Genomic DNA, 15,000 nt, shown 5'->3' with positions numbered 1-15,000 from the left:
ATCCACTGATAAGTTCAAACCAGCCAGAATACCAATCTCCAACCTCTAGGAGTAGTAAGTCTCTGCTCAGCATTACTCCAATAGACCATTTACTGTATCTAAATAGCTCAACCTCTTTGATGTTGACATGCAATACAAGACCCAGCCGTCTCTCAGAATAACCCACTAAATAATCCCGCTCCATGTTTGTTTTCATCCGTGCTGTGTGCTATGTGGCCTGGTGCATCAGATCAAGAGCCAGCTCTGATACCGTACTGTATGTACGCTAGTCTGGTGTGGCCCCCTGTTGGTCAGAAACAGCATGGTTCAGCAGGGTCAGTGGGAACATCTGCTCCTGGTAATACATTCTGACCAGATCCTCTGAGAGATGACAGAACCAGGCCCTGGGCAGTCTGTAGCTGGTTGTAGGGATTCTAATGAGGATGCTCTCTGGCCTTAAGGTGTACATTTTGATTACCTGGAGAACAGAGGTCAGGCTGGATAAAGGGGTTTGTGGAGGTCTTTCAGTACTGTTTCTCTGCTCCATGTGCAAATGTAATAGCTAACCAATTCCAAGTATATATATTCATCAAGTAGATGCTGTCTGTAAGTGGACACGGTTGACAAGGATCTGTCTTTATTATGACAGAACACCCTTCTCTCACTGTGAATGTTGGACAGAGTGGATAGCGTATATTTGACAGAATGGGTAATGCAACACTGTGGATCTGTGTGTTGTCGTTGGTGTGGAGACAGTTTTTTATTTGCAGCTCAGCCAGTTTCATGCTGTTCTATTCTGCTGTGTTCAGACCTGTAATTCCAGACTCTTTCATATACAGAAGGCTCCACACCAAGCCAAATCAATTCATTTTTCTCATCTAGCAGGTAATGACAATTGACAGGGAGCGAGCGGGACCGAGAGAGAGAGGGAGAGAGAAGAAATGGAGAGAAAGTGGGGGTGAGAAAGATATGGAGAGAGGGAAAGACAGAGAGAGAGAGAGATAAAGGGAGGGAGGGAGAGAGAGAGAGAGAGGGAGAGCAGGTTTTGAGTAAGGTGGGCAGGCATGGCTGAAGCTTGTTTGAGCGTCTGGTTGAATTATTCATGAAAGGGAACACATTTATATCTGACGGTGCAAGGAGCAGCAGGGGTACGCAAATATCACCCAGCCCCACGAGCTGTGGTGTGTGTGTGTGTGTGTGTGTGTGTGTGTGTGTGTGTGTGTGTGTGTGTGTGTGTGTGTGTGTGTGTGTGTGTGTGTGTGTGTGTGTGCGCGCGCGCGGGGTCTGCTGGCAGAATAAATCAGTGAAGTGCAGATCAGGGTAGTTCGTCTTTTCTCCCGCGATCGGACAGACAGACGACTCTGCTTACATACAGCATCTAAAGACATACAGACAGTGTCACTCCCTATCTCATCCCTCCATACAATTACATTAAGGGCTTTGTATCAAAGGTTCCCTCTGTGGATCATTCTGTTGATATAGACCGGATATCATTCATCCGCAGACAGGGGAGACAGACTGGGGAAGAAATAGATGTTGCGAGTGACGTCTGCTGCAATTCAATTGAGTTTGTGTCTCCAGCCTGGCGCCTTACTTATATTTTATCATGGACGGATGACAGTAGGTCAGAGTTGCTTTGAATAGCAAGGGAAAAGCTATGAAAGCCAATAACTTTTTTCCATTAGCTGATTTTTCCATCCTCAAACCAAGCTCACATTCCAACCAAGGTATATTCAAGACAAGCAACACAATTAACAAAAAGCCAATATCCTCACTGCCAAGAACCTCTCTCTGCTGCTTTTACAGTTCAGATGGATATCTTGAAATACTGAACAGCATCAATACATTTATACAAACATATTTTAACATTTTTCATATTGACTTATTTTTGGTTCAATGCAAAGCATTGTATTGTGATCTGTTTTTATGATTTTATGTCTTTATTTAGACATATTGTAATCTAACGGTCCTCTCTTTCTCCCTGACAGCACACAGACCTGTGCCAGTACATGGACAGGCACCCAGGAGGACTGCATCCAGACAACGTGAAGGTAAGACTGCTGCTCATTATCATGACTATATTACTACAGTAAACCACACTGTCCTGAGCATCACTAATATGTCATAGAATCCTACAGTTTTTACAGTGACACTGCTGAGGAGTGATGCCCACACACACAGTTAGATAGGAGCAGTGTCATGTAGGCTTGCTTAAATTACTTCAATGAACGACACCGTTGAGGAGTAACACACACTGTTAGAGTAGCAATGTTCTCCTGTGGCTCTGTGTAGATGTGTGTTGAGGATGAGGAGAAGGTAGGGAGAGTGATGGAGTGAATGGGGTCATGGAGGATGGGAGGGATGGTGTAAAAGGGGAGTGTTGTGTGGAGGAGTCCTATGAGTAGGGGGGGCGAGTTCAGGCATCGTGGGTTATGTAACACTCCATACCTAATATTGTCACTAAGGATTTCCATAAGTAATGTATTTATCCTGTTGACGACCGACCGCCTGCCTCATTGAAATGCGTGTATTAATAATAGAGTATTATTCCCAGAGTGGGTGTCAGGAGAAAAAAACTGCTTCCACCTCTTAATCTGTAAACATATGTTGTGTCCCAAATGGCACCCTATTCCCCATATAGTGCACTACTTTTGACCAAAGCCCTATGGGTCCTAGTCAAAATAAAGTGCACTATATAGGGAATATGTTATAATTTGGGATGCAAACAGAGTCCCAGGGGTACGACAGGCCAGGACATGTGTCCTCACTGTGTCACCATGTAGCCTTTGAAATACTTTAAGAGAGGCATTTGTTTGTAGATGAATGTCCTCTGACACTGACATTGTGATAAATGTTTCCTCTGTCCAAACTGGACTAGAAGGTAGAGTTAGAGACAGACGTAACGAAATAGACAAAGACAGAGACAGAGACAGACATATGTATGTTACCCAAAGGGCCAGCAGCTAGTGTTAGCCATAATGCTCTCCATGGTGGGAGGACAGATGGAAGAGAGAGAGGAACCAGAACCAGTCTTTCCCTAGTGGGAGGACAGGCAGAGTATAGAGGAGCTCTAATGTCCTGGCAGCTGAAAGGAAAACAAACTGACTATGTGAAGGCAGAGGTTATGTCCCAAATGGCCCCCAATGCACTATGTAGTACACTACTCTTGACCAGGGTCCCTAAGGGTGCCATTTGAGGCACAACCAGAGACACAGACCTGGACCAATCGTTAAAATCAGCAATCAAAGTCAAGATGGAGGCAGCATGGCGTATTGAACTGTTTGCCAATGTGCCACTCTTCAGTGCTCTTGTGTGTCAAGACCCGGAGACACTCCAGTATGTGTTAACTGTCAATGGAGGTTATAATAGCTATATTTGTAACCAGTGAGGAGCAGAGTAGACAGACAATTTGCTGGAAATTCATTCCCTTCATTACAGTGTCTCTGATTAACAGAGAAAGTGGCTTGTCCTCGTGTGTGTGTGTATGTGTGTGTGTGTGTGTGTGTGTGTGTGTGTGTGTGTGTGTGTGTGTGTGTGTGTGTGTGTGTGTGTGTGTGTGTGTGTGTGTGTGTGTGTGTGTGTGTGTGTGTGGATACTATTCTTCTTTTGTTAGTCCCCACAAGGTCAAATGCTATTTCTAGGGGGTTTAAGGTTAGAATTACATTAAGGGTTAGGAGCTAGGTTTAAGGTTAGGGTAAGAGTATGGGTTAGGTTTAGGGGTTGGAGAAAATAGGATTTTGAATGGGACTGATTTGTGAGTCCCCACAAGGTTAGCTGTACAAGACTGTGTTTGTGTGTGTGTGTCAATCAGATGACAGATGGGGTTTCAAATTGTTTTTGTTCCCTGGTTGAGGTTATTTCAGAAAAAAACAGCTTCTGACTGAAGATACATATCTTCTATGGTGTGTGTGTGTGTGTGTGTGTCCCTGTTGAATAATCAGAGACATAAAAGCTATTAGAGTGTGTGCTGTCTGATATGGCTGGATAACATTAGCATTAACCTAGCAGAAAACACTTAGACCTTCACTAGCTAATGCAATTATCAGTCAGCCTGGCCAGCAGAGAGGGGTGTTTGCGTTGTTTGGAGTGTGTCTTGTTACAGAACTCCTTCTGAGAGTGTAGTACAGAACATCTACCTTTACCCATACACTTGATTGATTACAGTGTTCTCCTTTAGTATTCTACTTATTATTTAATAGAACTGTCTGTTCTGTATGACATCACCCAAAACAACCTTCCAGTCAGTGATGCTCTTGATGTGATTATATCCAGTCAGCTGAATGGGGTTCTCTTAATGAGAGCCAAATAGACTGATGTGAAACTGACACCCCTGACAGTAAGGCTGGGCAATATGGCCAAAATATCATATCACGGAATACAAAAAAAGGACGGTATGACAGTATTTCATGATATTTCATGTTTTTGAATAATAAAATCTCTAAACTTGCTGTATGAGTAGTGTGGCCCTAGAGTAGCAACATATACATTCTATGTGATTTTAATGAGTCTTTCTCCATTCTGATTGTTTAACACTGTTCAATTCAACTTCAACTGATAATCATTTTCATAATTTCCATACATTTCTGCATTTCCTGCACAACGTAGGGTTGCATGATATGGGAAAACAACCTCTGCCTTATTTTTAACCAAATGTTGCAATTTGAGTTGCGATTTAGAGCAAAACACATGGGTGAACTGATGGAATCATGGAAATATAATGATTATTCTAATTCAAAAGTTAGAATATAATACTGAGCACTTTGAATACAGTGTTGTTTGACATGACAATTAATAAAAATGCCAGGGAGGAGTTATTGTGACAGGGTAGGAACCAAAGTGTTGATAAGTGTTTCCTAGGGAATCCTATAATCTTTGGCTACATGTCATGTTTTTTCTAAGCTACTTCATGTAGTTAACATATTCATGCTTCTAGTATTCCTCTTTGATTTAGAACAGTGGTTCCCAGACTTTTCATAGTCCCGTAAGCCTGCCATACACACTATACAATACATTTATTAAACATAAGAATGAGTATGAGTTTTTGTCACAACCCAGCTCGTGGGAAGGGCACAAATAATAATATTATAATAATCAATTATTGTGCTCTTTATTTAGCCATCTTACATATAAAATCTTATTTGTTCATCAAGCATTGTCACCACAGGTTATTGAGAAGTGTGTGCTTCAAAGGATGTACATAATTCTGCAACGTTGGGTTGTATTGGACAGTGACTCAGTCTTAAATCATTTTCCACACCAAGTCTGTGCCTGTATTTAGTTTTCCTGCTAGTGAGGGCGGAAACTAGTGTTTTCTATCCTAATCTGACAATTATATACATATTCTAGATTTTGGACCTGAGAAATAGGCAGTTTCATTTGGGTACGTTTTTCATCCAAACATCAAAATACTGCCCCGTACACACAAGAGGTTAATCATAGCCTCAATTTTGTCCCGCACATTGAATATAGTTGCGGAGAGTCCCTGTAATCCTAGATTCAGATAATTCAAGCGAGAAAAAACATCACCCAGATAGGCCTGTCGTGTGAGAAACTCGTCATCATGCCAGCGGTCAGACAAGTGAAAATTATGGTCGGTAAAGAAAACTTTAAGCTCGTCTCAATTTAAAAGAAATTGTCAATACTTTGCCCCTTGATAACCAGCACACTTCTGTATGTTGTAAAAGCTCTGCCCATATCATTGCATAATGCAGAAAATACACAAGAGTTCAGGGGCCTTGCTTTAACAAAGTTAACCATGAACCATTTTCACTGTAGTGTCCAATACGTATTTCAAGCTGTCAGGCATTCTCTTGGCAGCAAGAGCCTCTCGGTGGATGCTGCAGTGTACCCAAGTGGCCTCGGGAGCAACTTCTTGCACACGCGTTACCACTCCACTATGTCTCCCTGTCGTGGCTTTTGCGCCATCAGTACAGATACCAACACATCTTGACCACCAACGTACATTTGATGTCACAATGCAGTACAGTACTTTAAATATATCCTCTCCTGTTGTCCTGGTTTCCAGTGGTTTCAGAAGAGGATGTCTTCCTTATTTGACCCCCCATTAACATAACTTTATTTATAACTTTGCTGGTCAATAACTTTATAACTTTATTCTCGCTCAAACAACTCCTGTGGTTTATTTTTCAAATTGTTATGTTTTGTTTCTAACTGCGCAAGAGTGAAGGTTTCCCGCTAGAGAGTAACAGTTAATGTGATTGGATGTTAATTATTTGACTAGGCTACCTGTATTTGACATTGTGTTGTTATTTCGCAGAACACTAGATGGGTTAATTTTATTTTTGGCATTGAAACAAGGCTACTCAGGCGAGAGAAAAAACTCACCCAAATGTATAGCCCCGTTGGAAAATAGAAATGTACTGTTTGAAAATGTCTAGAATGTGAATCACATTTTTATTTGGTGTACCCCTGACAGCATTGCGCGTACCCCAATTTGGGAATACCCGATTTAGAAGACACTGTTGCACAAACAACATGCTGATTTGGTTCGACACCTTCACTGGTATTATCAGGCTGTATAGCTAATTATGTTTGGTAAATACGGTATACCTCCCAGCCTTACATGGCAGGCATTGGTTGACCTTCACAATCCTTTTTAAACAGCATGTAGTACAAGAGGAGCTACCCTCATTGCATTATTCCTCAATGTCAAGTGTAGTATCAATGTCAGGTGGAGTATTGATAAATGAGGTTAGTATAATGCAATGATAACATCACAAAGGCGCATATCCAAAAAGGTTCAACAAATTCTGCAAAGCACTACTCCTGAGTTCCCTACTCTCTCTCCTACTCTTTCCCTTCACCTCCTCTCCTTTCCCTCTCTCTGTACCCTAATCATGTGTGCAGATAATGCAGTAATGACATGCCACATTAAGACAGACAGTACTACCCAGATGCTTTCTGGGATAAATTACTACGGGGAACAGGGCGGTAGGGGAACAGTAGCTGGCAGATGGGACCGTCAGTGTCTTCTCAGCTCATTTAACATACTATCCTACCTCTCCTTCACTCACTGCTGGGCTAAACTCACTCCCCCTGTATATAGGAAAGTGCTGCTTTCAGAGGTTTTCTCAATGACTCCCAAGGTTTCCATTCAATTAATATACTTCATTAATTATCCCCTCAGGTGCAATGAAGATTGAGAGGTTTGTGTTTCGAGGGGTTGGCTTTCTTTATGATGTTGAGTTCAGCATGACTGTGTGTGATTGGACTCTCATTCACTATTGATAGGGTTTGAATAAGTAATGTGAACACAAAATACATCTATTGGAATGACACGTCTTTTTTTTATTTGGTCTTTGCCCCAAATCAGTCAGTATGCATTGAAATTAACCAATGATTACACATGCTTACAAAATCATTGGCAATTGGCAACATGAAAATATATACACATACATTGGGGAGAACAAGTATTTGATGCACTGCCGATTTTACAGGTTTTCCTACTTACAAAGCATGTAGAGGTCTGTAATTTTTATCATAGGTACACTTCAACTGTGAGAGCGGAATCTAAAACAAAAATCCGGAAAATCACATTGTATGATTTTTAAGTAATTAATTTGCATTTTATTGCATGACATAAGTATTTGATCACCTACCAACCAGTAAGAATTCCGGCTCTCACAGACCTGTTAGTTTTTCTTTAAGAAGCCCTCCTGTTCTCCACTCATTACCTGTATTAACTGCACCTGTTGAACTCGTTACCTGTATAAAAGACACCTGTGCACACACTCCATCAAACAGACTCCAACCTCTCCACTAAGGCCAAGACCAGAAGACTGTGTAATTACAGCAGGGATAAAAATTGTAGACCTGCACAAGGCTGGGATGGGCTACAGGACAATAGGCAAGGAGCTTGGTGAGAAGGCAACAACTGTTGGCACAATTATTAGAAAATGGAAGAGGTTCAAGATGATGGTCAATCACCCTCGGTCTGGGGCTCCATGCAAGATCTCACCTCGTGGGGCATCACTGATCATGAGGAAGGTGAGGGATCAGCCCAGAACTACACGGCAGGACCTGGTCAATGACCTGAAGAGAGCTGGGACCACAGTCTCAAAGAAAACCATTAGTAACACACTACACCATCATGGATTGAAATCCTGCAGCGCACCCAAGGTCCCCCTGCTCAAGCCAGCACATGTCCAGGCCCGTCTGAAGTTTGCCAGTGACCATCTGGATGATCCAGAGGAGGAATGGGAGAAGGTCATGTGGTCTGATGAGACAAAAATAGAGCCTTTTGGTCTAAACTCCACTTGCCGTGTTTGGAGGAAGAAGAAGGATGAGTACAACCGCAAGAACACCATCCCAACCGTGAAGCATGGAGGTGGAAACATCATTCTTTGGGGATGCTTTTCTGCAAAGGGGACAGGACGACTGCACCGTATTGAGGGGAGGATGGATGGGGCCATGTATAGCTAGATCCTGGCCAACAACCTCCTTCCCTCGGTAAGAGCATTGAAGATGGGTCGTGGCTGGGTCTTCCAGCATGACAACGACCCGAAACACACAGCCAGGGCAACTAAGGAATGGCTCCATAAGAAGCATCTCAAGGTCCTGGAGTGGCCTAGCCAGTCTCCAGACCTGAACCCAATAGAAAATCTTTGGAGGGAGCTGAAAGTCCGTATTGCCCAGCGACAGCCCCGAGACCTGAAGGATCTGGAGAAGGTCTGTATGGAGGAGTGTACCAAAATCCTTGCTGCAGTGTGTGCAAACCTGGTCAAGAACTACAGGAAACGTATGATCTCTGTAATTGCAAACAAAGGTTCCTGTACCAAATATTAAGTTCTGCTTTTCTGATGTATCAAATACTTATGTCATTCAATAAAATGCAAATTAATTACTTAAAAATCATACAATGTAATTTTCTGGATAGTTGTTTTAATTCCGTCTCTCACAGTTGAAGTGTACCTATGATAAAAATTACAGACCTCTACATGTTTGTAAGTAGGAAAACATGCTAAATCGGCAGTGTATCAAATACTTGTTCTCCCCACTGTATGTTTCCCCTTTGTTCTGTGTTTTTGTGTGCAAATATTCAATGTGAATAAGAAATGTGTATAACCCATTATATGCTGTTGGTATGATGCATGGTCTCATCCTGTAGTAAATGAATGTGAATATCAGACAATAGAGCCAGCCTGTAGTCTATTTCACTGGCAGATACGGTTAATTTCTGGACTCAGATGATGAAATCCACTGTTTTACTGGCCACATCTTATACTCAAAACTTTATTTCCAATAGCTTTTCATTAAATCAGACAGCGTTAACTTTTCCATTTGAACACTGATGTAAAAGTTAAAGCGGAGGTGTATAAAACAGACAACATTCAACAGATTGTCATGGCCGTCGAAAGAACTGGACCAAAGCGCAACGTGGTGAGTGTACATATTCCTTTTATTTGAAATGACGGCAACAAAACAATAAACAATACAAAACAACCGTGAAGCTTAAGGGCTATGTGCCACAAACAAAGACATCTACCCACAATCACAGGTGGGAAAAAGGGCTGCCAAAGTATAGTTCCCAATAAGAGACAATGATAGACAGCTGTCCCTGACTGAGAACCATACCCGGCCAAAACAAAGAAATACAAAAAATAGAACATAGAATTCCCACTGCACATCACACCCTGACCTAACCAAATAGAGAAATAAAACGTCTCTCTAAGGACAGGGCGTGACAGTACCCCCCCCTCCCCCACCTGAACCTATAGGGGAGGGTCCGGGTGGGCATCTATCCGCGGTGGCAGCTCTGGTGCGGGACGTAGACCCCGCTCCACCTCTGGCTCACCCCGCTTTGGTGGCGCCTCTGGTGTGGCAACCCTTGCCACCGAACCCGGCCTGGGGACCCTCTCTGTGGGCCCCGGACTGGGGACCCTCTCTGTGGGCCCCGGACTGGGGACCCTCGTTGCGGGCCCCGGACTAGGCACCCTCGCTGCGTGCCCCGGACTGGGCACCCTCGTTGCGGGCCCCGGACTGGGCACCCTCATTGCGGGCCCCGGACTGGAGCCCGTCGCTGGAGGCTCCGGACTGGAGGCCGTCGCTGGAGACTCCGGACTGGGGACCGTCGCTGGAGGCTCCGGACTGGAGGCCGTCGCTGGAGGCTCCGGACTGGAGGCCGTCGCTGGAGACTCCGGACTGGGGACCGTCGCTGGAGGCTCCGGACTGGAGGCCGTCGCTGGAGGCTCCGGACTGGAGGCCGTCGCTGGAGGCTCCGGACTGGAGGCCGTCGCTGGAGGCTCCGGACTGAAAGCCGTCGCTGGAGGCTCCGGACAAATGCTTTGTTTCTAAATTATGTGTGTGTTGGTGTGCCCCTGGCTATCAGTAAAAAAAAAAATAAACGAGAAAAGTCTGCCGTCTAGTTTGCTAAATATAAGGAATGTGAAATGATTTATACTTGTACTTTTACTTTTGATACTTAAGTATATTTTAGCAATTACATTTACTTTTGATACTTAAGTATATTTAAAACCAAATACTTTTAGGCTTTTACTCAAGTAGTATTTTACTGGATGACTTTCACTTTAATTTGAATCATTTTCTGTTAACCCCTTACACTTGTGGAAATTGACTTATATGGATAGGCCCAAATGTAAATGTTTCTAAGAGAAGAACTATAAAAAGAATATGCATGACCATGGTAGCTATTTAAAGATAACATTTTGTAGATTATGAAGAAATGTGAGGTCACAACAGTTTACCTGACACAAGACTGAATCCAAACATTACACTGTTGATTTTATGTGCATTTTACATTTCCTGTCATTTTTCACAGCAATTGTCAATATCGAAATCTAAAAATACTCTGGATAAATAACATAATAATAATAACATAATAAGAATAATCATTGACATTTTGGAGTAGGTGCAAGATAAGAACAAACTATTACAAGGGTTTGAGTGAGAGGTTAAACTGGTGTCTCTGTCACGTATACTTCCTCTCTGGCCTCTAGGTCATCAGACTGCTGATTATCCCACACACCTGTCACCATCGTCTCACGCACCTGCGCCTCATGACACTCACCTGGACTCCATACCTCACCTGGACTCTTCCCTATATCTGCCCCTCCCCTTGGTTCTTTCCTCAGGTATAATTGATTCTGTTTTCATGTCGGTGCAATTTTTGTGTTTCGTGTTCATTGTTTCTTTTGTTAATTAAAACACTCACTCCCTGAACTTGCTTCCCGACTCTCTGCACTCGTTACAGTATCCAGGTCGCCACACACCTTTCCAAACTGTGCACAGTTCCTAAGTAATTTCCATGCAGTTTTATGACTCAAGGAAAGACCCTTCAATTATAACGTGCTTTTTTGAGCTCTCCTACTTTGACATTGACGAACTGAAGCAACCACACGTGTAGTTTTTTGTTTGGAACACAGCCTTGCATCCCCAACATCACACAATTACTGTTGTTGTTTACACAATCCAAAACGTTATAAATCACAATCTGGGTCAGGTGGGTGACATTTTAAAGCGTATTATATTATCAACATGACTAGCTAAGTTATAAAATACAATCTTACAGTGTTAGGCTTTTAAAAGACACTTCAGACAAACAGATTGGTGCGCATAGAACATAGGCTCATTCTGTTCAGGACAATCCAGGGTATATCGCATGTCGTCCTTGTAACTGTGGCTCAAACATAGGCTCATTCTGTTCAGGACAATCCAGGGTATATCGCATGTCGTCCTTGTAACTGTGGCTCAAACATAGGCTCATTCTGTTCAGGACAATCCAGGGTATATCGCATGTCATCCTTGTAACTGTGGCTCAAACATAGGCTCATTCTGTTCAGGACAATCCAGGGTATATCGCATGTCGTCCTTGTAACTGTGGCTCAAACATAGGCTCATTCTGTTCAGGACAATCCAGGGTATATCGCATGTCGTCCTTGTAACTGTGGCTCAAACATAGGCTCATTCTGTTCAGGACAATCCAGGGTATATCGCATGTCGTCCTTGTAACTGTGGCTCAAACATAGGCTCATTCTGTTCAGGACAATCCAGGGTATATCGCATGTCGTCCTTGTAACTGTGACTCAAACATAGGCTCATTCTGTTCAGGACAATCCAGGGTATATCGCATGTCGTCCTTGTAACTGTGGCTCAAACATAGGCTCATTCTGTTCAGGACAATCCAGGGTATATCGCATGTCGTCCTTGTAACTGTGGCTCAAACATAGGCTCATTCTGTTCAGGACAATCCAGGGTATATCGCATGTCGTCCTTGTAACTGTGGCTCAAACATAGGCTCATTCTGTTCAGGACAATCCAGGGTATATCGCATGTCGTCCTTGTAACTGTGGCTCAAGCATAGGCTCATTCTGTTCAGGACAATCCAGGGTATATCGCATGTCGTCCTTGTAACTGTGGCTCAAACATAGGCTCATTCTGTTCAGGACAATCCAGGGTATATCGCATGTCGTCCTTGTAACTGTGGCTCAAGCATAGGCTCATTCTGTTCAGGACAATCCAGGGTATATTGCATGTCGTCCTTGTAACTGTGGCTCAAACATAGGCTCATTCTGTTCAGGACAATCCAGGGTATATTGCATGTCATCCTTGTAACTGTGGCTCAAACATAGAGATCATATACAGTACCAGTCAGAAGTTTGGACACACATACTCACTCCAGGGTTTTTTCTTTATTTTTACTATTTTCTACATTGTAGAATAATAGTGAAGACATCAAAACTATGCAATAACACACATGGAATCATAGTACTCAAAAAAGTGTTGATGACTTCTTAAACAATTGATGACAGCTTTAAAAATAAAGAAAAAACCCTGGTTGTTAAACTTTAGACTGGTACTGTAGGTTGATACTGTTAATGACATGATTTTTCAAATACGGAAAGGTGAAGTGCACATTTGGACTCACGGATGTGTGGTTTGCTTGTATGACATCAAAGCATTTGTTTATTCTAATCCTCAACGTCTCATCTTTCAGAACACATTGACTCCTCTCCATTTACAGCATCTCCCTCACTCAGACAACAACTAATGTGCAAAAGTAGCCCAATTAGCGGGAGGGATGGGGGCATCTTCTTGTCACACGCAGTGCTCAAGTTTATAACGGCTGTCAGTCAAAGCCCATACAGCTCTGTGAAGCGGAGAGCCCGAGCTCTGACGTCATGTATAGCATGCCTCTGTACAGACACTGCATTCCAATTTATGCACTCATCAATGACCAAATCTTCCATTTTCAACCCACGTACGGGATAACACACATGCACATGTGTGCGCACACACACACACTGCAATTAGTATACAGCACAACTAATGATTTATTATGTTCCTAACACCCCGGCCCACGGTTACTACCCATTCCCAGGGTTGTGTCTACTAATTACTGCAGTCCATTGCCAATGAGGGAATGCATTGTGAAGCTGTTTCATGATGGGAATATCTAGACCCTCATAAGAAGAGGTTGTTTCTATCTGTTCATGGGTAGTGTGTAAAATCCCTCTCACCATCTCATAATTATGTATCATCCGTCCATTGTGCAGTGGAAATCCCTAGAGGGGAGAGGAGGTGGGGTGACACTATTGATATTCTGGGGAGCGGGCGGCTGGCTGCTATTGACTTTCCAGAAAGGCAGCTTAAACTCTCTACCCCCTCACCTCCCCTCCCTCCTCTGTTTCATCCCACTCTCACCGCTGCCCCTCTTCTCTCCTCTCTTTCTCTCTACCTGACTTTCTTTTCATTCCTCTGCCCTTCTAGATCACTCCCTCGCTCTGTCTGGTTCTCTCTGTCTCTGTATCACCACCTCTCTTTTTTCTTTCTCTGTATTTCTCTTTCCCCCTTCTCTGTCTCTCTCTGTCAATTCAATTGAAGGGCTTTATTGGCATGTGAAACGTGTTAACATTGCCAAAGCAAGTGAGGTCGATAATATATAAAGTGAATATATAAAGTGGAATAAACAATAAAAATGAACAGTAAGCATTACACATACAGAAGTTTCAAAACAATAAAGACATTACAAATGTCATATTATATATATATACAGTGTTTTAACAATGTACAAATGGTAAAGGACACAAGATAAAATAAATAAGCATAAATATGGGTTGTATTTACAATAGTGTGTGTTCTTCACCTGTTGCCCTTTTCTCGTGGCAACAGGTCACAAATCTTGCTGCTGTGATGGCACACTGTGGAATTTCACCCAGTAGATATGGGAGTTTTTCAAAATTGGATTTGTTTTCAAATTCTTTGTGGATCTGTGTAATCTGAGGGAAATATGTCTCTCTAATATGGTCATACATGGGGCAGGAGGTTAGGAAGTGCAGCTCAGTTTCCACCTCATTTTGTGGGCAGTGAGCACATAGCCTGTCTTCTCTTGAGAGCCATGTCTGCCTACGGCGGCCTTTCTCAATAGCAAAGCTATGCTCACTGAGTCTGTACATAGTCAAAGCTTTCCTTAATTTTGGGTCAGTCACAGTGGTCAGGTATTCTGCCGCTGTTTACTCTCTGTGTAGGTCCAAATAGCATTCTAGTTTGCTCTGTTTTTTTGTTAATTCTTTCCAATGTGTCAAGTAATTATCTTTTTGTTTTCTCATGATTTGGTTGGGTCTAATTGTGCTGCTGTCCTGGGGCTCTGTAGGGTGTGTTTGTGTTTGTGAACAGAGCCCCAGGACCAGCTTGCTTAGGGGACTCTTCTCCAGGTTCATCTCCCTGTAGGTGATGGCTTTGTTGTGGAAGGTTTGGGAATCGCTTCCTTTTAGGTGGTTATAGAATTTAACGGCTCTTTTCTGGATTTTGATAATTAGTGGGTATCGGCCTAAATCTCACAACCATAAAGGGCAATGGGCTCTATGACTGATTCAAGTATTTTTAGCCAAATCCTAATTGGTATGTTGAAATTTATGTTCCTTTTGATGGCATAGAATGCCCTTCTTGCCTTGTCTCTCAGATCGTTCACAGCATTGTGGAAGTTATGTGGCGCTGATGTTTAGGCCAAGGTATGTATAGTTTTTTTGTGTGCTCTAGGGCAAC

At 42.9% G+C, this 15,000-nt stretch overlaps 1 protein-coding gene across 3 annotated transcripts in view; it reads left to right on the top strand.

Annotated features, from left to right (window-relative positions):
• LOC135520423 (cyclin-dependent kinase 14) overlaps positions 1 to 15,000 on the top strand; it is a 228,598-nt gene that overhangs the window by 76,863 nt on the left and 136,735 nt on the right. For all 3 annotated transcript variants that reach the window (XR_010452375.1, XM_064945979.1, XM_064945980.1), the window contains one exon: positions 1,968 to 2,030. Coding sequence is in view for 2 of the 3 variants with exons in the window: in XM_064945979.1 (XP_064802051.1) it covers positions 1,968 to 2,030 (63 nt within the window). In the remaining variant the exon portion in view is untranslated. The remainder of the gene's footprint in view (positions 1 to 1,967; positions 2,031 to 15,000) is intronic.

This window comes from Oncorhynchus masou, chromosome 29 (assembly GCF_036934945.1).
Source record: "Oncorhynchus masou masou isolate Uvic2021 chromosome 29, UVic_Omas_1.1, whole genome shotgun sequence".
Taxonomy (NCBI): Eukaryota; Metazoa; Chordata; class Actinopteri; order Salmoniformes; family Salmonidae; genus Oncorhynchus; species Oncorhynchus masou.
Note: the sequence above shows the minus strand (reverse complement) of the source record. Positions and strands in the feature narration are given on the sequence as shown.